This window comes from Mesoplodon bidens (genome assembly GCF_964165515.1).
Source record: "Mesoplodon bidens genome assembly, chromosome: 14".
NCBI classification, from domain to species: domain Eukaryota; kingdom Metazoa; phylum Chordata; class Mammalia; order Artiodactyla; family Ziphiidae; genus Mesoplodon; species Mesoplodon bidens.
In genome coordinates this window covers 31,622,372-31,646,758 of record NC_138170.1, presented here as the reverse complement: position 1 = coordinate 31,646,758, position 24,387 = coordinate 31,622,372, and the positions used below count along the sequence as shown (strand labels likewise).

Sequence of the window (24,387 nt, the reverse complement as noted above, 5' to 3'; positions counted from 1 at the left end):
CTGTTCCTGTCAAAAAACAAAACGAAACAAACCTGTCCCCTTTCCCTATTTGTTTCTTTATTCAATTATTCGTATCAGCATGGATTCATGGGTACTTATTTTATCCTATGGGTTAAAATCCAATGTCATTACCTGTTAACCAAATTATTCCAGCTTTCTTCTTTAGGTACTACCTCAAGCTGGCTCCTGTGTGACTTTTCAACAATCCCCAATTTGAGCACTTCCTTATTTTCTGGCACCATAAAATGTTCCATTCTCATCCTGACTATGTATTTCTAAGCAGATCTCGTTTGTATGGCAGGATATTTAGAACTACGCTATAGAATGAAAACTATAGATCCCTAATAAGGGATCTTAGAGGTACTGTGGAAAGAGACCTCAGATATGATAAAATTACCTATGGAGAAATATGTGTTGGTTTTTTTTAAATTTATTTTTATTTCTGGCTGCGTTGGGTCTTCGTTGCTGCACGTGTGGGCTTTCTCTAGCTGCAGCAAGCGGGGGCTACTCTTGTTGCGGTGCGCAGGCTTCCCATTGCGGTGGCTTCTCTTGTTGCGGAGCACGGGCTCTAGGTGCGCGGGCTTCAGCATCTGTGGTGCGCGGGCTCAGTAGCTGTGGCTCGCGGGCTCTAGAGCGCAAGCTCAGTAGTGGTGGCGCACGGGCTTAGCTGCTGCACGGCATGTGGGATCTTCCCGGACCAGGGCTCGAACCCGTGTCCCCTGCATTGGCAGGCGGATTCTTAACCACTGTGCCACCAGAAGCCCCGAGAAACATGTATTGAATAACCTTGTAAAGACTACCACAAGAATAAAGCCTTATAGTGTTGTCAATAGAAGCTATTGGGTAGTTTTCAACATAAAGATTAATTTAAAAGTTTTAAAGTCTTCTGTAAAATTCATCTTCTACAAAAGTAATGACATTTCCAATGTTATCCCAAATAAGAAATCAAAACCACCAGGGGGCGCAGATAAAACTTTCATAAGCAGCTCCAAAAAAACGCCTCATTTTATAACAACCTTGTGATTAGACTAGCAGTCTAATATTTATATTCTACACAGAATACTTTAACAGAACAAAGCAAAGAAAGCTCCTTATTAATACTGAAAGAGAATCAAAAAGGCATATTATGAAAAATGGACATTTGTGCTGTGTCTTTTCCTTACAAATAAAAAACTTTCATCCACTTTAAAAGATCTAGATTCTAGAGGTATATCATAATTTTCTAATGCAAGAGGCAACACATGCTTTTGGTGTTTCTAGATTAAAATTATTACATACTTAAAAAATTATTAGTTATCAAATATACAAGAGCTACACATCAGCACCAACAAAAGAATTATCAAGTTGTAATCAAAACGCTAAAAAGAAATTTTAAACCAACTTTGGGAAATAACTGATATTCCAAAAACACATTATTAAATATACAGCTCTACAGGTTTTGACAAACGTATACACCTACGTAAGCAGCACTGCAATCAAGACAAAAGAGGCACACTTCTATCATCCCAAAATGTTTCCTCAGGTCCTTTCCAGTCAATCACAAACACACCGCACCCCCTCCCCACCACAACCCTAGGCAACCACTGTTCTGCTTTCTGTAACTAAATTCTGTCTAGAATTTCACATAAATGGGATCATAGATATGTACTCTTGTGTCCATCTTCCTTTTCTCATTAAGCTTGTGACATTAATCCAAGTTGTTTCATATGTCAGTAGTTTCTTCCTTTTTATGGCACAGTAGTATATATATAGTCCATTGTATGGATATACTACAATCAGTTTATGCATTCATCTGTTAACAGACATTCCTATTGTTTGCTGTTTGGGACTATTAGGAATAAAGATTCTAAGAATATTATACTTAAGTCTTTTTGTAAACAAATGTTTTCCTGGAATTGCTGGGTCATAGGGTAAGCATACATTTGACTCTCAGAAACCGTTAAAAAGCCTTCCAAAGTGGTGTACCATTTTACACACCCACTGGCAATACCTGAGAATTCCAGGAGCTCTACACCTCCTTGCCCACTCGTGAAATTGTGAGTCTTTCTAAGTTTAGCCACTCTGCTGGGTGGCAGCACTATGCAATTACAGTTTTAACCTGCATTCCTCTGAGGATTAATTATCCTGAGCATCTTTATCATGTGATTATTGGCAGCTGATATATCTTCATTTAAGTGACTTCAAATATTTTATCCTTTTAAAAGGTGGGCTGTCTTTACTTAGGTCTTTTTAAGTTTCTCTCAGTGATGTTTCATAGTTCGGTGTATAGATCTTACATATATTTGGTTAAATTTACACTTGAATATCCCAATGTTTTTATTCTATTATAAATGGTATTTTGGTCAGTTTCATTTTTTTTTCAATTGTTCACTGCTGTTACAGAGAGATTCCACTGCTTTTTGTATATTGCCCTTGTATCCTACAATCTTGCTAATAATAAGTTCACTTCTTATTTCTAGGAACAGGATTTACTACCTACACAACCATGTCATCTGAGAATAAAGACAGCTTTACTCCTTCCTTTCCAATCTGAATGTATTACGTTTCTTCTACTGGACTTAATGTACCGGCTAGAACTTCTAGTACAGTTTTGACTACAACTGGTCAGAGTGAAAAACTACTTTTTTCCCCATGGAAAGCATTCAGTCTTTCATCATTAAATAAGTATGATGTTAGCTATAGGTTTTCGGTAGCTGCCCTTTATCAGGTTGATATAGTTCCCTTCTATTCCTAATTTGCCAAAACTATTTATCATGAATGGCTACTGAACTCTGTCAAGCAAATGCTTTGCTACAACTATTGAGAAGATGTTTCTTCACTTTTATTATGTCAATATAGTGAATTACATTAATTGATATCTCTAGATAAAATCATACTCCTGGGATAAACTCCACTTGACCATGCTTTATTGTCCTTTTTATATATTGCTGGATTTGACTTACAAATATTTAAGGATTTTTACACATATGTTCATGGTGAATACTGGTCTACAGTTTTCTATGATGTCTTTGGTATTGCTATCGGTATAACGCTAGCTTCTATTTTCTGAAGGAGTCTTTATTTTTTTCCATTACATGTTTGCTAGAATTTACCAGTAAAGCCATCTGGGCCCTGGAGTTTTCTTCGTGGGAAAGAATTCAATTTCATTAATAGATATAATGCTATTAAGATTTTCTATTTCCTTTTGTGTCAGTTTTAGGAACAGGCATACCTTGAAGATATCGCAGGTTTGGTTCTAGACCACTGCAAAATAGCAAGACACATGAACTTTTTGGTTTCCCAATGCGTATAAAAGTTATGTTTACACTAGACTGTAGTCTATTACGTATGCAACATCATTGTCTAAAGAAAACAATGTACATACCTTAATTTAAAGGTAAATTAAATTATGCTAAATTATTATGCTAAAAATGCTAACCTCATCTGAGCCTTCAGCAAGTCGTAACAGAAACATCAAAGATCACTGATCACAGATCACCATAACAAATATGATAATAATAGTGAAAAAGTTTGAAATATCGTGAGAATTACCAAAATGTGACAAACAGACACAAAGTGAGCTAGTGCTCCTGGAACAATGGTATCAATACACTTGCTTTATACAGGGTTGCCACAAACCTCCAGTTTGTTAAAAAAATTTTTAAAAAGCCAAAAAACAAAGAACAGTATCTGTGAAGCACGATAAAGTGAAGTACAATGAAAAGAGGTCTGCCTATGTTCGTTTTTTCAAGGAATTTGTCTTGTTTCATCCAACGTGTAGAACTTATTGGAATAAAACTGTTTATAAAATTCCCTAGTTATTCTTTTAACACCTGTAGGATCTGTAAGTGATTTCAGTTGTTTCGTTACTAATATTGTTAACTGTGTTTTCTTTCTTTCTTCTAGAATGCTCCTTCAAAATGTGAATGCTGTGTACCACTGACTTCCTCCTACCTTATGTAAAAGATACAGTCAAAAATGATTCACCACCTCAAAACTCACAAAGGCAAATGAATATTGTCCAAAGATGTCACAAAAGAAGCTACACGCTTAATCCTAAAAATACATTCGTAGAATTGTCTTCAAAGCTCACTGAGTTTCCGAAGAAAATCTGTAATAGAAAAGCCATGTAATGTAAAAAGTTGGAAGACACCTTGGAGATGAAAAACTCCAGATGAGGATAAAGACCCAGAGAGTTAAGTAAGTTGCTCAGTCTGTGAAGCTTGATGGCAAAAGCTGGGCAACGGGATTTCCTGAAATACTTTCTGATCTAATTTCTTTCCTTGTTAGTTACATCAGCAGAGTTAACATAGAAGGTTAGGCTAAGAGATACTAAACACTGTTGTTCCTCAACCTGCACTCTTGGGCCAAATATAGAGAAAAGGGAATAATAAGAATATTTCCACTTCAGGTAGATAAAAATCAAGCAATATATTTTTAAGATGTTCTCCTACTGGTATACTACTGGTTTTCCTGCTGAAGGTGTTTGTATTGCTGGTGTTCTTCTCTTTTTGGTTTATTTACATTGTGGTTCAAATGAGACTATGCAATAAGCATATATTTATAAGATCATAAAAACACATCTTCAAGTTTTCTCACTAAGTTATTAATAACCCTGGCTTGAAAGTCACATTCTTTTTTTCTTTTAACCGAAGTATACTGTGTAGGTCAGTAACATATCTTAATCAAAAGATGTGGCTCTCAAAGAGTTCCACTGTTTTTGTACATCAAATCCAACCCTATAACCCATTATATCACATTCTCCAAGCTTTTCTTTTATCTTTTCCTATGATATGCTGCAGTTAAACATATTGGTTGCACTTTTCTTTAGCTTTGTATCAGTCCCCACCACCAACTCCCCCCAAAATACGGTATTTTCACAAAAGCATGCATATTCAAGAGTCTTCTTTTACTTTCAGCCCCATTTGGTCAAAAGACTTATTTATGGCTGCTCGAGAGCTCAATCTGGTTTATCGCCAAGAATGTAATACTGCATCCCCAGTCTCTGCTTTCTTTCCTTACTGCCTTGCCTTTTACCTTAACATTAAGAAATTCCAGCGTACAATTTATATAATGACTTTTACTTTCTTCTTGATGACATCTTTCACAGACAATTCTAGCTTCTTGCTCTAATTTGAACCACCTGCTTTCCAGGTCCCTGGCATAGTTGTTATCCCAGGATCTTCACTGGTGTCTTAAGAGATTTAGTTTCTTGGATCTTGTTTCATCTTTTTTCTCTAACATCTCCTTGATTTTTCTGGGTACATATTCAAGAACATATGAAGGGAAAATTTCCCAAGCCCTTACATTTCTGGAAATGTCTTTAATTTGGCCTCTCACCTGAGTAATCACTTGGTTGCTATCAAATTCTAGATTTAGGAACTCAGAACGAACTTTGAATTAACTGCCCTATTGCTTTCTAATATCTATTGCTGCTGCTAAGAAATCCAACGCCAGTAGACTCTTATTCTTTTTGAGGCCAACCATTTCCCTGTCTAGCAGCTTTTAGGGTTTTCTTTTTGCTCTTGGACTTTTAAAACTACAAAAGAGGTTGACACCAAATGGAGATCTTTTTTTTTTTTTTTTTTTTTTCGCGGTACGCGGGCCTCTCACTGTTGTGGCCTCTCCCGTTGCGGAGCACAGGCTCCGGACGCGCAGGCCCAGAGGCCATGGCTCACGGGCCCAGCCGCTCCGCGGCATATGGGATCCTCCCAGACCGGGGCACGAACCCGTATCCCCTGCATCGGCAGGCGGACTCTCAACCACTGCGCCACCAGGGAGGCCCTGGAGATCTTTTTTCATCTAAACTTCCCGAGTATCAGAATGCTCTTGCAATCAGAAGATACAATTTTTTAGGTGAAGAAAATTTTCTCCTACTATTTCACTGATTATTTTTGCTTTTATTTCATGTCATGTAACTTCTACGATGTCTTTTAGACAGATGCTATTACACTCTGTATTTGTTCTCCAAGCTCCTCTTTTCTTGCGTATTTTTCCATCTCTTTTGCTCTAACATTCTGAGGGAGATCCAAGAATTTATACTTTTGCTAAATGGCTAGCTAGGCTTTCTTAAACCAGCTGAAGTAACTGTCTTCTACATACCAGCTACGAAATTACTCAATTTTGTGGTAGACTATGAAATTACTACATGCCATGGACTTCGCTGCTGAAACTACCAATTTGTTAAGTGCTACCGTGATGCCAAAACTTGACAGGATGGATAAAGAAAACAGATCTAGCACTTCACTGTTCCTAAGACTACTCATCTAAAGACCTGAAATATTTAGAACATAGTAAACAATCCAGGCATTGCTCTTTAAAAAGGTACTGTGATGGCAAATCAAGGTAGCAGCTTCAAGCCTAGGCGTTCAGGTGCGTGCACTAGACTTCATTACTCAGCAATAAAGCTTTACTGAAAGAAAACAGAATAGAAGTAATTCTCAGTGGACTAGGTGAAATAAATTAGAGTTCAGGATCACTAATTACTACATAAATGATAAATCATGGCTGGTAGATTAAGAAGCATGAATTACTTGATACATTTATGAAGATTTAAATCTAAAGTAACAAGTGTACAAGTCAATTTCAAAGTTAGTGACATAAAATTTTTATGGATATTAAAAGTTCCCTCCAAAGATTTGAGATGATAAATAAAGATTTGGGAGTAAACCAGAAATTACTATTTAGAACACACATCACTGAAAAATTAAAGTGAACTGGAGGGCGGGAGGCGCTGGCGGGACGTGGGCCTGCAAAACCATGAGCGAAGCAGGTTCGGGCCCTCGACGGTGGGCGCAAGTGTCCCGCCTGCTCTCCTTTAGCGCGACCCATCAGCTCCACAGGAGGCAATTATGAAGCCCCCGATCATAAGAATCTGGATCTGGATGTGCCGTATTTTGCAGATGTCGTAAGACGACAGAAAATGTAGCTGTTTATATCTGGAAAGACCTTCAGAAATTTCTTCCTGCGGGAGTTCTCCATAAAGTAAAAGTATATGAAACTGACAATAATATTGTAGTCTATAAAGGAGAATAACTCTTAGAGGTTAGTACTATAGAATGATTTAATTTCTTTCCATATTTGAAGAAGATCTTTATCCCCTTGGACAATTAAGAAGTCATCACATAATTGTTACATCTCCAAATTGTGTTCTGGAGCACTTGATTTACTGGAATCATTGTGAGTAAGACCTGTTTTAAACTCAAATCTATCTTAAAATCAAATTGTAATGTATTCTGAGTATCATTTAAAGAGTGTTTCACCTAGAGATTAAAATCATTTCAGCAACAAAAAAAAATTAAAGTGAGTTAAGCTGGTACATATAAGAAAGAAAACATAAAAGAATGCAGAAAAAAATAAATGTCAAATATTTAAAGCAAACTCAAAAAAAATGCAGAAATGAAGGAGGAAATCAAATTAACTTTAGATTAACCTTTTCTGTGAAAAAGTTTTCTGTTTTCAAAACAAAGAAAAACCCTAGTCTAAGTAAAGAATATGAACATGTAAACCTCACTGAGACAACTGACTGTGAGCAGAAATTAACAGCACAAATTGAAGTCAATATCTCCTGTTTTCAAGTCACTTGTAAGTATCTAAACCAGAAACAAAGCTGAATGAATATGAGACTGTTTACTCAAAATGAGAGCAGTGTCCTAATGGCTAAAGGTGTCTTCAAGGTTTCTACAGATAGTTCATTATGCAAAGGGAAACGTTCCTTCAGAGGCTGCCAAGCTCCTCTTGGTTCACCTTCTAACGAAAGAAAATAGAGAAAGCTCTTCAGATAAAAGACTGTTTTAGTCTTTCATCTACATTCAATCTACAAAATAGTCCCTCTGTTCACCAACTTTATCAAAATTATTCAGAATTATACTGGTTTTATCAACAGTAAAAAAATATTAGTTGAATCTGACTTTCCACTCACGCTTCCCCCCGTGCTCCAATCTAGCCCTCTGCTGAACTATCTAACCTAGTATCTTGCACTCAGCCACTTTTCCAAATTATCATGCCAAGTTACAACCACAGTCTCAACTTTGAGCAAATCACCCCAACAGAGTATACATTTCCTCCTCCAGACAGGTTAGCCAACAGACAGAAACAAAGTCACAATGGCCTAGAATAATATAACTCAACAAAAAGCAAACACTCAATTAAGAGACAAAAAAAAATCAGAGAATACCTAACTATGTCTTAGAAAAGTCCAGTTTTGCCTAAAATCGTTCATGTAGACAAACATAACATTAATCTTGTAAGAGTTACTATAAGAGAGGCTGTACAGTATTGTGATTAAAAATATAACTCTAGAGCATGACTGCTTGAGATTAAATCATGGTTTTGTTACTCTACCTGCTGCTGTGTGATCTTAGGCCAGTTATTGATGCCTGTCTTCTCATCTATACAATGGGGAAAGTAACAATACCTCTTTCATGAGGCTACTGTGAGGATTAAGAAGGTAAAGAAATGTGTGTGAAACGCTTAGAACAGTGCCTGGCATGTGTTAATGCCATGTAAGTACTTGTTATTATTTATGAAAACAAATGGGGTGATTGGTAACTACTGGGTTTTTTCTAAAGATACAGCCTTTAAAATTATCCAACTAGCTGTCTCTACAGTCCAGCTCTGAGCTCTACAGTCCAGCTCTGAGTCTAGCTTATTCAGTCAACAGATACTTACTCAGTATCTGCTCTATGCCAGGCATCGCACTTCCACTTCCACTGTCAATACCTCAAATCTTTTACGGGTGAAAATGAGCTCAACCGCCTCTTATTATTAAGGCTTGCTGTGCTGCATGCCATACCTAACTATAATTAAATAATTACTTCTCCTTGATATTGCTCTTAGTTATTTCCCGCCTCCTTTTTCCACTCATTAAAAAAAAAAAAAACTTTATAAAGGAAACTTTCAAACACATACAAAGGTTGAGAGACTCATATGATGAATCCCACATATCTATCACCCAGTTTCAACCACTGACACATTAGAAATCTTATTTATACACCCATTTCAATTATTTTAGAGCGAATCCCAGACGTACCATGTCCTTGTAACTGTTCAGTATTTATCATCTATCTCTAAGGTATTCTTTTAAACCACAATATCATTACAACTAAAACATTAATTATTAATTATTAATTCCTTGATATTAAATAATCAGTGCTCAAATTTTCCCAAATAGCTCAAATTATTTTACAGGTCTTTCCACTCCATCAGATTTAGCAATTAAGCAATGTGTCAATAAAATGAAGGTGACCATGGGAATTCCCTGGCGGTCCAGTGGTGAGGACTCTGTGTTCTCACTGCCAAGGGCCCAGGTTCGATCCCTGGTTGGGGAACTAAGATCCCACAAGCCACATGGTGTGGCCAAATAAATAAATAAATAAATAAATAAAACAAAACAAAATAAATAAATACAAGGAAGGTGTCCTTTATAGTAACAGTGTCAGCAAGGTAGTAGGAGATGAAAGCCAGATTTGAGCAGGCAGAAATAAGAAAATGGAGATCACTGTAGATGCTCATGCAAAGCTCAAATATAAGAAAGGAGAACTGGGAGGCACGTGGAGGATCAGGATCAAAGGGGAGTTGATTATGTTTGTAATGTGAAGAAAAATGAAGAAGCGGAGACACAGGTAAAAACAAAGAGAAACTAAAAACATAAGGTCCTAGAGATGAGAGGGCATGAGATCAAAAGCACAAGTGCCAAGGCTGACCTTGAATAAGAGAGATATAACCTAAACTCTGATATTGAAAGGAAGGAGTTATTAAGCATGAGTACGAAAATAGCAAAATTTCTGTGTGTGGCAGGCAGGGGGTGATGGGGTGAGGAGGTAAAGAGGCTAACACTTAAAAATGTTCTCAGTTTTCTTAAGCATTCGGAGATGAAAATCACTGATTAAAAGTAGGGTACTGGAAAGAATTATGCAGGGGGTTTAGATGAAGTATTGAAGATCTGGATGGAATTTAAGGAAACTGAAAGGGACAAATGACCAGACAGGTGAAAGAATTAATCAGCATTCAAATCTTATGTAGATTTCAAAAAACAATTTCAAACATCACCCCTTCCATGAAGCTTTTCTTAATTTTCTTAACCAAAGGTAATTTTCCCTCCTTGGAACCTTTGCTTTTATTGCTCATAATGGTTTGTTTCCGCTGTAAAAATTAAGGCATCTCTTCTCTTTTTCCCAGTAGCTAGACTGTAAGCATTCTGTGGGTACTTACCTGTGTGTCACAGGGTTAAAAACAGTACTTTACAGCATACAATTTAGAATCTTACTACCTTTTTTAAAAATAGCATAATTTAAATACTAAAAGAACAAAAGAGACAGTAACTACTAAGGTGAGGACTACTGAAGGCCTCACAGAGAACACAGACCTGAGCTAGGTCTGGAAGGGAAGGGAAAGCACAACTTGAACAGGGGAAGTGTAAAAAGTAAAGTGCCTCAAGGATTGGTTTTAACATTTTATACATGGTAACAGCTGTTTACAAATAACACTAAGCTCTCCCATTAATAAAGAAGTTTTGCAAATGAGCAAAAAAAGACTTACTACAATGTGTGGGTGGGGAAAAAAGTGGTGGTTTTAATGTGAATAAGTTCAAATTCATCCAAATCATGTATAAAATATATTCTAGTAAACCAATTAGAAAATAGAGGGAAACTACATTTTTACTGGATGACAGAAGAATTCAGACAGATTCATATCTAGTTGAACAATCACTGACAAGTACAGATCTTTAGTGACAAGGCTCAAGTTTCATCAAAGCACAGATGAAGTCCTAAGAAAGAAGACTTACTCAGTTCTGAGGATAAAACTGAAAGAGACAGCTTTTAACAGTGTATGAAATCTATTTCAAATACTTACTATTTAAAAAAAACTTGGCTTTCACCATCCTGGATGTACCCAGGGGAACATCCATCTTGCCTTTTGCCCTGGTACATTTTTCTTTGCAATCAGGTAAATGACCCTCAGTCCCAGACTTTAAAGGAGTGCAGAAGGTAAGAACCTGGGATGTCTTGCCCCCTTAGGACCTCTGTTCCCTGACCAAGAAGCAAAAACTAACCTCCTAGTACCTCATGCTTTTCAGAGCTGCACTCCCAACAGCCTACCCCAACTCTGTTTGCAGCCTGAATCCTAGCTAATTACAGGCTTCTACACCTCCTTCTTGCCCACTAGCAACGGGAGTAAAACACCACAGGCTCAAGCTGAGCAGTAAGTGGCAAGGCACAGTTCTGAGCAGAACTCTTTCAATTCTAAAGAAACTATACAACTGACATGTCAATTATGGCACAGACAAGAATTATAGATCTAGACAACACTCAGAGCACTAGTCTGTAAGTACTCTATCTTGACCACATTTCAGAGGTCAAACAAAAACAGCCATAGACAATGTGAGCAAATGGGCATGGCTGTGTTCCAATAAAACTTTATTAAAAAAACTGTCGGTAGGCAGTAGTTTATCAACCTCTGGTCTAGAGAGTCATAATTAGATTTGGTTTTTGGTCAATTCTAACAATACACTGGATACAACACTTTATCTTCATGTTTAAAACAGAAATACACACCTACATATGATCAAAATTATATAAGAAATTCATAAAGGAAAGCCTGGGAGGAAACAGTAAAATAAAATGTAAATAGTAGTACGGATGGCCAAACTATGGGTCATTGGTCATAGAGCATCACCATAAAAAAAAAGTTTAAAAAATTGTAGAAATTACAAAATGGAAAATAAAATGGATTAATAAATAAGTAATTTAAGCTTATTGTAACTGCTCTAAAGAAAATAAACAGGGTACTGCCCATGTTAGAGAGAATCTGAAGAGAGCATAGAAAGAGAAAACATCTCCAAAGAGGGGACATTTACGCTGAGATCTGAAAGACAATGAAGTTGCTCAAGAAAAGAGCTGACGGAAGAGCATTTATCCAGAGCTCATAAGCAAGCAAAGGTGCTGATGAGAATGAAAGAAACTGACAAGTGTTCTGGGAAAAGAAAGGAGACTAATGAAACAATAAGCAATGGGGAAATGGTTTTAATAAGACAAAAAAGAAGAGAACATCTCAATGCAAAGTAAGATGTCTCCAAACAAGGCAGGACCAGCTTCATCAAACAGGGATGGCAGAAAGGGCAAGGAAAGTTCAGAAGAGTCTGGGAATTCCAGGACCTCAGGACGGTATCTAAATTTACCAGCATCCCCATTCCAATTCTCATGATCTCCCTCTTCCCCAATCATTGTAGTTTCACACAAGAGACCTTCTGATTTTTATTTAAGCTCCCTGGTCCTCTGATCCTTGAATCAAGAATTTCTAAGATTGTCATTTTCTTTATGTTCTCCAGTACAGTCAGAAACAGCCAGCCCACCCACACTTCTTATACTCCTCATCCTCCCCAGAAATGTCTTGTACAGCTCCTTAGTCTATTCGTTTTGCCTTCAATAAGCACTTTATTTTACATAACCACAAGTTAAGTAAGTTAACTGTTTACTTACAGCTTTGTTAATCTGAAAAACTTCAGTTGGGTTAAGCCACTGAGATTTGAGGGTCGGTTTGTAATTACAACATAGTGCAGACACTAATAATAAAGAGGTCTATAAAAAAATCTTTCCCTATTCTGGTAACTCAGAAACACTCTAAGTCAAATTCACTGCCATTTAAAATGGTTAAGGGCTAACTTCGCTATATAAATTTATAGAGGCGTAAGATTTACATACATACATATATAGAATGTGAAAATAAAAGAAGTTCTTGATAAGAATATTTGACTTACAGTGTGAGCACATTTCCAAAGGATAACTTGCCTCATTTCCCTGGAGGAAAAAAAAAAAAAATTAGTCACAAAATTGGCACAAATGTCTTTAAAAGATTGAACTTAAATATTCTGAGTCACAAAACATTGGGAAATAAGCTATAAATGAAATGTGTCTAGATCTATAAATATTTTTTGATAAAAAAATTATACAGTATGATAGAAAGAGCTCTTGCATCAAACAGGCCTGAGTTGTGGCCCTGTCACTTAAGACTTATGCAAAGATTTGATTAAAATTTATTTTAAATATTTTTAACACCCTAAACATACTGTATATCAAATTTTAACACACTACAGACTGTCAGTGCTCCAAGTTGTCTTGCTGGATGAACTCATTTTTGGGTAGAGCTCAGAATAAAGCTTCTCCTGCCATTTCTATTTAATTGAAGAGTTTACTGAGACTGCAAAGCTGTTAAGAAAACAAAAATCCTTTTAGACCTGCATTGAAACAGAATGTTCTGTACACTATGCAACAAAAATAAGAAAAATATTAATAGGAAGGTTGGTCCAATGTAAGACAGCCAGCCACTTGAACTCCAAATTTTTCTTTTCATGAGAAGTCTTATCTCATGGATAAACTCCAATATAATTCACCTGAACTCCTAATTTACAAAAAGTTTACTTAAGGAAAAAAGTGCTCTAGAAAAACTACAGACCTGACCCAATGCCTACATTTAAAATTCTTGATGACTGAGTCCAGGGAGGTCAAGTAAGCTGGTGAAAGATCACACCATTTGATTAGCAACGGAACCAGAAGTAGTTCTAAATCTAAAACTGTAAAAATTCCAAGTATAACAGACTCACATGAAGTAAAAATCATGAAGAAAATCTTTTTAAAAGTCTACAGAATTTAAAGTAATACAAATTGAATTTTTAAAGTTCAACAATAAATTGAGTATACCATGCATCCTATATCCCATCTATTTAATCTTGACCCTGTCTAGCAGCAAATGTACAATGGGATTAACATATAAATATTGATATTTGAATATACCTACGTATCCTGAGAAGTTATTGAGTGCAGCCTGAAATAAGAAGTACCATTTTAGTGTGGCTGGCTAGCTTTTAAACTCTTAAAAGTATCTCTTATTCTGAGTAAACTTAAGGTCTGAGAAAAGTTTATCAGTAAATTAGTATCTTTAATTCTTATCTTGCTGACAATAATTAGTCTTTTCCTTGAAAATTATAGCAGATAAATTAACTGGTTAATCTAGTTTTAGGTCACTTTAAACATCAAATATATATTAAAACAGAGACAAGAGTAGCAAACATTAATAAAAATGACATTATTAATTAGCAGAGATGGAGTTCTACTTATTTTGCACCTTACTTGATTGACCTTAAGATTCTTACCATGATTCCTATCTTTTACTGTCTCACATATTCTTTAATGTCTAAAATTTTTAAATACCCTTTAAAAAACATTATTCCAGTCTACCTTACAATTAAGTATGTTTCTTATGAGGCTCTCAGAAAAGTATAATGATCCCTAGATTGTCACTGTGAGGTTCGTTTGTTTTTTAATAATGTTGTAATTGTTTCATAAGTGAGGGCAAAAGGGTTATGTGGTACTTTCAGGGAGGACTTTGAAACCAGGTCCTTATTTCTTCAGCCCACTGACCTTTACAGTGTTATCAATTCTTTATAAATGATACCATCCATCCTCTACCTGTACCACTCCCTGCTAGCTAACATCCCACGACCCAAGGACCAATCTGGCTAGGGCTTTAGGGCTTTTCCATCAACACTGAATGCCTCATCTCTCTCCTCAACTTATTTCAACCTTAACCTGTCTAATTTTATACCCAGAAAAGATATCTTTCAAATATTAAGGTAAAATGTTTTTCCCAGATAACCAAAAACTAAAAAAATTAGGCTGCAATACACATGCACTATAAGAATGTCAGAAGAAAATTCTTCAGGCAGAAGAAAAATGATACTAGATGAAAATCTGGATCTATACCAAGGGATGAAGATTACCAGAAATGGTAAATATGTAGGTAAATATAAAAGACATTTTCCTCATTTAAAAATATCTTTAAAATATAATCGACTATTTAACACAAACATAACAAACTGTAGGGTATACAATGTGTAGAAGTAAAAGGTTTGACAAAAACAGAACAAATGTAGACAGAAATATTGGTAATTTGTCAAGATCTTACAATGTGAGGGAAACATTACAACATTATTTAAAAGTACAGCATGATGTTGAAGATGCATATTGTAATCCCTAGAGCAAAACATACTAATAAAAAAAATAAAAATGAATCATAAAAATACTCAATCCAAAGAAAGGCAGATAAATAGGAAGCAAGGATCAAAAATCAAATGAGAAAAAAAAACAAAGTAACTAGCAAGATGGTAGATTTAAATCCAAGCATTTTGAGAATTATATTAATTATGTTCAATGTAAATGGTCTAATAACTCCAACTCAAAGAAGATACAACTATATACTATCTACACGAAGTCTACTTTACAGATAGGCTGAAACTAAAAAGACAGGAGGAGATACACCACACAAGTAATAATCAAAAGAAAGATACAGTGGCTAAGAATACTGGACAATGTAGAATTCAGAACAAGGAATATTACCAGGGGTAAAGAGGACTATGTCATAACCTTAAAAGAGTCAATTCATTAGGAAGAGGTAACAATCCTAAATATATTGTGACATAATGAGAAATATCCTTGGGTCCTCATTCATTTCTAGCACAAGAGCTCCTTAGAATGTCTCAAGTGTCTAGAGCTATAAAGATTTCTTTTGTTATGTTAATGAAGCGACTATGGGAAAGGACTAAAGGTAGAGGTTGGTGGCCAGGAGAATCATGTGATTAGAGGTTGGACCTTCCTGTCCCACCTTCCCACAATCTCTAGGGAAGAGAGATAGGCTGGGGGTTAAACCATTCGCCAATGATTTAAGCTGGGCTGGAGATTGAGCTCAATCACCACTGATAAGTGATTTAATCAATCATGCCTATCTAATGAAGCCTCCAGAAAAATCAAAAGGATGGGTTGGAGAGCTTCTTGGTTGGGGGGCATGTGGAGATGCAGGGAGACTGGAGCACCTGGAGAGGGCATGGAAGCTCCACACCCCTTCCCACGTACCTTGCCCTAGACATCTCTTCCATCTGGCTGTTCCTGAGTTACGTCCTTTTATAATATGTCAGTGATCTAGGAAGTAAAATGTTTCTCTGAGTTCTGAGTGGCACTAGCAAATTACTCAAACTCAAGGTGGGGGCTGTTGGAACCTCCAATCTATAACCGGTTGGTCAGAACTTCAGGTAACAACCTGGACTTGCAATTCGCATCTAAAGGAGGGAGGAGGGGGCAGTCTTGTAGGACTGAGCCCTTAACTGCGGAAGCTGATGCTATCTCTAGATAGTGTCAGAATTGAGTTGAATTGTAGGACACCCAGCTGCTATCTGAGAATTCTGTGGATGTGTAGGGAAAAATACATTGTAACTGGGTCCCAGAACCCTTTCATATATAGTTATCCCTCAGTATCTACAGGGGATGGGTTCCAGGACCCTGGCAGATACCCAAATCCATGGATTCACTTGGATCATGTAGTATCGATACTACAGTATTTATTGAAAAAAATCCCTGTATTAGTGGACTCACACAGTTCAAACATCTGTTGCTCAAGGGCCAACTGTATATACTTAATAACAGGGCTTCAAAATTAAATGTGTCAAATACAGAGAACTGAAAGTTAAATAGACAGTCATATTTGGAGATTTTAACATTTCTCTCACAGTAAATAACAGAAAATAAGTAGACCAAAGGAAAAAATAAGATGTGGAAGATCAGAACAACACACTATCAACCAAGATGTCCTAAAACAACAAAATATTCTTTTCTACTGCACACGAACATTCACGAAGACAGACATTATTCTGAGCCTCAAAAAAAGTCTCAATAAACTTTAAAGGTTTGAAATCATACAGAATATATTTTTTCATTACAATGGAATTAAGCAAGAGAGGTATTTAGAAACATCCAAATATTTGAAAATGAACAACACAATTCTAAATAACCCATGAGTCACAGAAGAAATGATGAGAGAAATCAGAAAATATTTTGAACAGAGTAAAAACTGAAGCTATCAGAATTTAAAGGATGCAGTTATAAGCAGTCTTTTGAGGAAAACGCTATTACAAGGGAAGTCCAAAACACAATGATCTGTTCCCACCTTAAAAAGCTAGAAAAAGAATAAATTAAACCCAAGGCAAGGGGAAAATGAGAAAAAAAAGCAGAAATTAATGAACTAGAAAATGGACAAACAGAAAGAAAAATCAGTAAAACCAAAACTCATTTTTTGGAAAAGGTCAATAATTAACACCCCAGGCAAATCACTAGAGATTTTACAGACGTTAAAAGAAAAATAAACGGATATTCAAAAAAAGTATGAAAATAAATTTTATAACTTAGATGAAATGGACAAGTTTCTTGAAAAATAAAACTACCAAAACTGACTCAAGAAAAAAATAAAGTTGAACAGCTCTATTGCTATTAAAATAAACTGAATTTGAGTTAAAAAGAACACACAAAACCTTCTTAACAAAGAAAACTAAAGATATGATGGCTTCACTGGTCAATTCTATCATACATTCAAAGTCTGAAAAACATACCAATCCTATACAAATTCATTCAGAAAGCAGAAGGGGAAGGAATAGTTCTTAACTCATTTTATGAGGCCAGCTTACTACCCTGACAGCAAAATCAGACAGTGACATTACAAAAAAAGAAAACTATACTCCAATATTTCTTCATGACCATGGATGGAAAAATCCTTAACAATATTTGATTAAATTAAATCCAGAAAAAAATTTTAAAGAATAAAAATCATGACCAACTGGGCTTCCCTGGTGGCGCAGTGGTTGAGAGTCCGCCTGCCGATGCAGGGGACATGGGTTCGTGCCCCAGTCTGGGAAGATCCCACATGCCGCGGAGCAGCTAGGCCCGTGAGCCATGGCCGCTGAGCCTGCGCGTCCGGAGCCTGTGCTCCGCAACAGGAGAGGCCACAACAGTGAGAGGTCCGCGTACCGCAAAAAAAAAAAAAGTCATGACCAACTGAGGATTATCCAAGTAATGCAAGGTTGGTTTAATATTCAAAATTAACATGGTTCACTATACTAACAGAATAAAAAATACCATACCTATGGTCATCTCAACAGATAGAATAAAAGCATCTGACAAATTTAAATACCCCTTCGCAACAAAACAAGAACAACTCAGTGAACTAAGAATCTTCCTCAGTCTATAAAGGCTATCTACAAAAAGCCTACAGCTAACATTATACTTAATATCGTGAAGGAATGCCTTCTCCCCAAGATCAGGAACAACATAAAGTTATCTGCACCAGTGCAATAAGGCAAGACAAAAGAAATAAAAGACATACAGATTGGAAAAAGGGAGTTAAACTGCCTTTACTTGCAAATGACATCATTGTACATGTAGACAAATCCTAGACAAACTACAAATAAGCTATCAGAACTAATAAATGAATGAAACAAGGTCACAGGATACAAGGTCAATATATAAAATCGAACGTACTTCTACATTCTGCAAGCAATGAAAAATGAAATTAGGATCCCGTTCACCTAGAAAATCATCAAAAATACAAAATATTTAGTAAAATATGTGCAAGGATTGTACAATGAAGACCATGAAACATAACTGAGAGAAATTCAAGATGATCTAAAAAAACAGAAAGCTATACCATGTGCATAGATCAGAAGACTCATTAAGATGGCAATTCTTCCCATACTGATTAACAGATAAAAAACAATCCCAATTAAAATCCCAGTAAAATATTTTATAGAAGTCAATACACTGATTCTAAAATGTATATGGAAATGCAAAGGATATAAACAGCAAACGATCTGAAAAAGAAGAACAATGTTGAAGGACTTCAAACTCTCTCACTTGAAGAATTATTATAAATCTAAAGTCATTAACAGAGTCACAGTGGTATAAGAGTAGACATAAAGTTCAGTGGAGCAGAATAAAATGAAAAAAAATACATAAACACACAGAGTCAAGTGATATCTGACAAGATGTCCAGGTCATTCAATGGGGGAAAACCTCTGCAACAAGTGATGCTAAAACAAATGGATAGCAGTATACAAAAGGAAAAAAAAGAAAAAAAAACCCAAAGATCTGAATAGATATTTTACAACAAAAGATATATACATAACAAATAAGCACATGAAAAGATGTTTCACACCATTAGATATAAGAGAAATGCAAATTTAAACTACAGTGCGATACCACTACATGTGCAACTAGTGTGTGTGTGTGTGTGTGTGTGTGGCTAAAATTTAAAAACAGAGATACCAAATGATATTGAAAATGTAGAACAAATGCTTGTGTGCTGCGCAGAATCCCAGAATGTCCTGAAATTTCCAGCCTCTGGTATATAAACATCTCCCAGTTATTCAAACACTAATCTAGGTACCACTGCAAAGTGATTTTGTATATGTAATTAAGGTTCCAAAACAATTGATCTTAGGATAAGATTGTTCAGGTGGATCTGTTCTAGTCATAAGAGCCTTTTAGAAAGAGAGAGGGGAAGTCAGAGATTCAAAGCCTAAGAATTCAACACCAGGGAGATGGAGTGAGTCTCTAAGAGCTGAGAGTGGCCTCCAGCTGACAGTGAGCAAGGAAACCAGGATCTCAATCCTACAACGGCAAAGAACTGAATTCTGCCAATAACGTAAATAAGCTTGGAAACAGAAGCTTCCTCAAAACCCCCAGATTAGAATTCAGTCTGGATTTCAGCTCTGTGATCCCTGAAGACCCCATGCTAAATTTCTGACCTACAGAACTATGAAACAATAAATAGGTGCTGTTTTAAGCTACTAGGTTTTTGGTAATTTGTCACTCAGCAATAGAAAACTAACACCCAGACATACAGTACATGTAGCTAAAAGGAAAATGTTGACATATCAAGCGTCAACTAAAAATGAAACTCTTATACATTGGTGGTGGGAACTAAAATGAAAACATGGCCACACAAAGATTTGTACTCATATGTCCATAGAAGCTTTACTGTTAATAGCCTAAACAAGACACAACCTAAATGTCCATCAGCTGTCAAACAGATAATACTGTGGTGTATCCAAACAATGGAGTGCTACTCACTAATGAATAGGCAAAGACTACTGATACACATAACATAGATAATTCTCAAAAGTTATGTTAAAAGAACCCAGATACAAAAGGTTACATGCAGCATGGTTCCATTTAGAAATCCTAGAAAAGGCAAACTATAGTTACTGAAAGATCAGGGGTTGCCACGGATCGGAGGGTGAATGCAATGGGGTACCAAGTAACATTTGACGGCAACAGAAATGTTCTACATCTTGATTGTGGTGATGCTTAAAAAACTATATACATTTATCAGGACACATTAACTGTACACATGAAATTGGTTAACTTTATTATATGGCAAGTTATACCTCAATAAAGCTGATTTTTAAAACTTAATAAGGAGTCCCAGGTATAATGGAATTGTTTCATAACCCATAAATTTAAGTCTCTAGTTAAGATAAAAATCTTATCACTTCTTAAAAAATAATAATATAGTTTTTTCCTGTCATGCTATTATTCCAAAACCATATGGGATCTTTATTTTTATAAGACACATATGCATTTCAAGATAGCAGATTATATATTTTTCAGATTACCTTATAGTATCATGAGGAACCAGAAACTATTTATTAGTAATCTTGACCCTTATAATTTTTTTCATCCGCTATTTAGTCCCTTTCTCAGATTATAAAGTCCAGGATGGCAACATTCTCTTGTTATCTTTTTATATCCCTAGCCAGATTTAACATTATCCTAAATTTATTGAAGGGAGAGTTTCACAGGTGCATGTAAAAATCTACCTAGCCTTAAGGAACTTGGTTTAAGTGGAATTTTAAGCACCCATGTGTTGAACAGTGAGCCTGTCACTTTGAGGAAAATAACTGACCCACGAAACATGAAATATAGAAAACCTCAGCAAAGAAACAGAAGATATAAAAAAGAACCAAATAGCAATTTTAGAACTGAAAAACAATAATTGATATAGTAACACAGTAAGTAAACTCAACAGAATAGAGCTGACAGAAGAAAGAGTCAGTAAACTGGCAGATGGAGGAAAACAAATTACCCGGTCTGAACAACAGGAAGAAAAAAGACTGAAAAAAATAATCTACAGAGCCTCAGGGAACTGTGGGACTATAAAAAAGATTTAACACTTGTCTTATACTTCTGAGAATAAAGAATATCTGTTTTAGAAGTTACTAAGATGGTCTGATTTTATCCTAGAAAAAAACTGATTTGTGGTAAATTGGCAAACTTTGTCTTTCAGCAAATAAAGACATTTGGACTGATTCTAACTTTTGCCTCAAGTCCATATTATTCAGCATTTTAAAAATAAATTTATCATGCTTATCAATTTTGGTATACGTAAGAATCAGCAAGAATATGAAAGTATGTTCTAAAGAAATTTTCTGGCAAAGAAATGGAGAAAATATTTTTGGATCTCTTATCTCATTTTGTTTAGAGTTTCTTTGATCTTAAAGTGTCAAGATGTGAGAAAACAAAAATAAATTTTATAGACGCATACTGTAAAGTTTAGAATATTTTTAAAGGGCATGCTGTCAGCCTATTTAGACATTCCTCGTTGTCTAGCAGACTTTAAGAAAAGACAGCATTGTCTTACTTGGTTATAGACCTTCCTTGTGAACTCTAAATATTATTTCAGTAGTAAGAGTAACTGCTTGCTTATCTCAAGTGCATATAAATGCTTAAAAGATAAAAGTGAGCATCAAGGAAAGTAAAAATCTGAACTTTTTTAATAAATGAAATTTTAAGAATTTGATTCTCCCAATATACCATTAAGGATAAGGTAGGTTTTTATAAATGTTCCTTATCCAACTGAGTCAGTTCCCCCTAAGTATCTTTTTCCTAAATGTTTTTTTTTTCAAAGTACGAATGGCTCCTGAATTCTATCAAATGCTTTTTCTTCATCAACTGATATGATCACGTAATTTTTCTTCTTTAGCATGTTAATATGGTGCATTAGTTGATTTTCAAATAGTGAAGCAGCCCGGCTCCATCCCTGCAATAAGCCATGAATTCTATTTGCTTATATTTTGTTAAGGACTTTTGCATCTACATTGATATAGTAATATTGACCTACAGTTTTCTTCTTGGGATTTTTTTTTTTTTGTATCAAGGCAATAGGGCTAGTTAAACTACCCAATTCATATTGGGTGAGATGTGGTGGTCTGTATTTTTCAAGAAACTGGTCCATACATCAAAGTTGTCAAATTTATGTTTGTAGAGTTGTTCATAGTATTCCCTTTATTATCTTTTTCGTATCTGCAGGGTCTATGGTGATACCTTTCTTTTTTTAAAAATTTATTTATTATTACTTTTTGGCTGCATTGGGTCTTCGTTGCTGCGCGCAGGCTTTCCCTAGCTGCAGCGAGCAGGGGCTACTCTTCACTGCAGTGCACGCGTTTCTCATGATGGTGGCTTCTCTAGTTGCGGAGCACAGGGTCTAGGCACGTGGGCGTCAGTAGTTGTGGCTCACGGGCTCTAGAGCCCAGGCTCAGTAGTTGTGAAGCACAGGCTTAGTGCTCCACAGCATGTGGGATCTTCCCGGACCAGGGCTCAAATCCATGTCACCTGCACTGGCAGGTGGATTCTCAACCACTGCGCCACCAGGGAAGTCCAATACCTTCTATTTCATTCCTGACACTGATACTTTGTTTTTTCTTTAATTTCTCTCAGTCTTGCTAGAAGTTTGTCAATTTATTGATCTTTTTGAAGAACCAGCTCTTTCATTGATTTCCTTTACTGTTTCTCTGTTTTCAATTTCACTTTTATCTTTATTCCCTTCCTTTGGGTAGATTTTTCTTTTTGGTTCTTGAGATAGAAGCCCTCTTTCTTCCTCTCTCAGGAATCCAATGACACAAGTGTTAAATCTTTTTTATAGTCCCACAGTTCCCTGAGGCTCTGTAGATTATTTTTATCAGTCTGTTTTCTTTCTGTTGTTCAGACTGGGTAATCTCTTTTCCTCTATCTGCCAGTTTACTGATTCTTTTCTCTGTCTGCTGAGTTTACACACTGCATCAGTTTATACACTGCTCTGTTCTGTTGAGTTTACACACTGCATTACTGTATCAATTATTGTTTTTCAGTTCTAAATTGCCATTTGGTTCTTTATATCTTCTATTTCTTTGCTGAGGTTTTCTATATTTCATGTTTCATGTGTCAGTTATTTTCCTTGAAATGACAGCCTCACTATTCATTTTTGAGAACGTGTCTGTCAAATACTCAAGTGTGAATGACCAGATTTTGTCAGTTGTTTTCAAGCAATTTTGGTATTCTATGAAAAAGATAGCTACTTCAGCTTAAAAATCACATAAGTGCTTGTTTTTCCTTAAAACAACCACCGTAAATTACATATGCAGAAATGATGATTTATATATATCATCATACAGGGTATTAAAGATACATGTACACAGTGGTTAGATTTGATAAAATTAATACTTTTTACTGCTTTACCAAGGATATTGTGAAACTGGTATTTTTTAAAACTGCAATTGCATGGCAGTGAATACAATGATTACTGGTACAGTACAGTATCACTGTTCTGATTCATGCTAAGGTATCAGCAGTTTTACCAGCCAGTGCTTTTGCACCATCAGTGCAAATGTAAACAGAGTGGATAAAACAAATATTATTTTTGTGTTATAATGAAAACATTTTGACCTCATGGACCCCCTGAAAGAGCCTTGGGGATTTCCCGGGTATACATGGACCACTCTGAAAACTACTGATCCAATCCAAAGATCATATTTAAATTTTGAGAATTGAGAGTATTAGCATTTGAAGAGAAATTCACCAGTGAAAAAGAAAGCAATCCAATACAGCAACAAAACCAGCAGACTATGGATCTATTTTCTATTTGTTCTAATACTTTATTATGGTTCCATAATAATATTCTATATTATTCTACAATACATAAATATGTCCCAATAGCATTCTTTATAGAAAAAAAAAAATCTCGGATCATGTATTGTATTCAATAGTCATGTCTCTCTTTAGCATACTTTAAATCGCAACAATTCTTCAGTCTGTTTATATCTTTCATGACTTTGACATTTATAAAGAATACTGGCCAGTTATTCTGTAGACTTGTCCCTCAAAGGGTTTACCTAATGCTTCCTCAGGATTTGATTCAGATTATAACCCTCTGGTAAAATACCAAAAAGGTGGTAATGTGTTCTTCCCAGATATCAGGAAAAAGATAATGTTGGTTTTTCTCATTACTGGTAATGTTAACTTTGATCACTTAGATAAGCTCTGCCAGATTTCTCCGTTATAAAGTTGCATTTTCCTCTTTGTATTTAATACATCTTGTGAGAAGATATTTTTAGTCTATGTAAAGATCCAAGTTACTCCTCAAACTTTCATTCACTCATTTTAAACATCCACTGACGATTCTTGTCTGAATCAATTATATTATAATGGCTGCTGGGATAGCCAGCCTCTAAGATGATTCCCACCTCCTGATATTCACAGCCTTGTATAATTCTCTTCC

The 24,387-nt window shown here is 35.8% G+C and overlaps 1 protein-coding gene across 2 annotated transcripts in view; it reads right to left on the bottom strand.

The window, feature by feature from the left end:
* PPP3R1 (protein phosphatase 3 regulatory subunit B, alpha) overlaps positions 1–24,387 on the bottom strand; it is a 59,008-nt gene that overhangs the window by 12,136 nt on the left and 22,485 nt on the right. For both annotated transcript variants that reach the window (XM_081253499.1, XM_081253500.1), the window contains one exon: positions 12,737–12,776. In XM_081253499.1, the coding sequence (XP_081109625.1) occupies positions 12,737–12,749 (13 nt within the window). In that variant the 5' untranslated portion in view covers positions 12,750–12,776. The remainder of the gene's footprint in view (positions 1–12,736; positions 12,777–24,387) is intronic.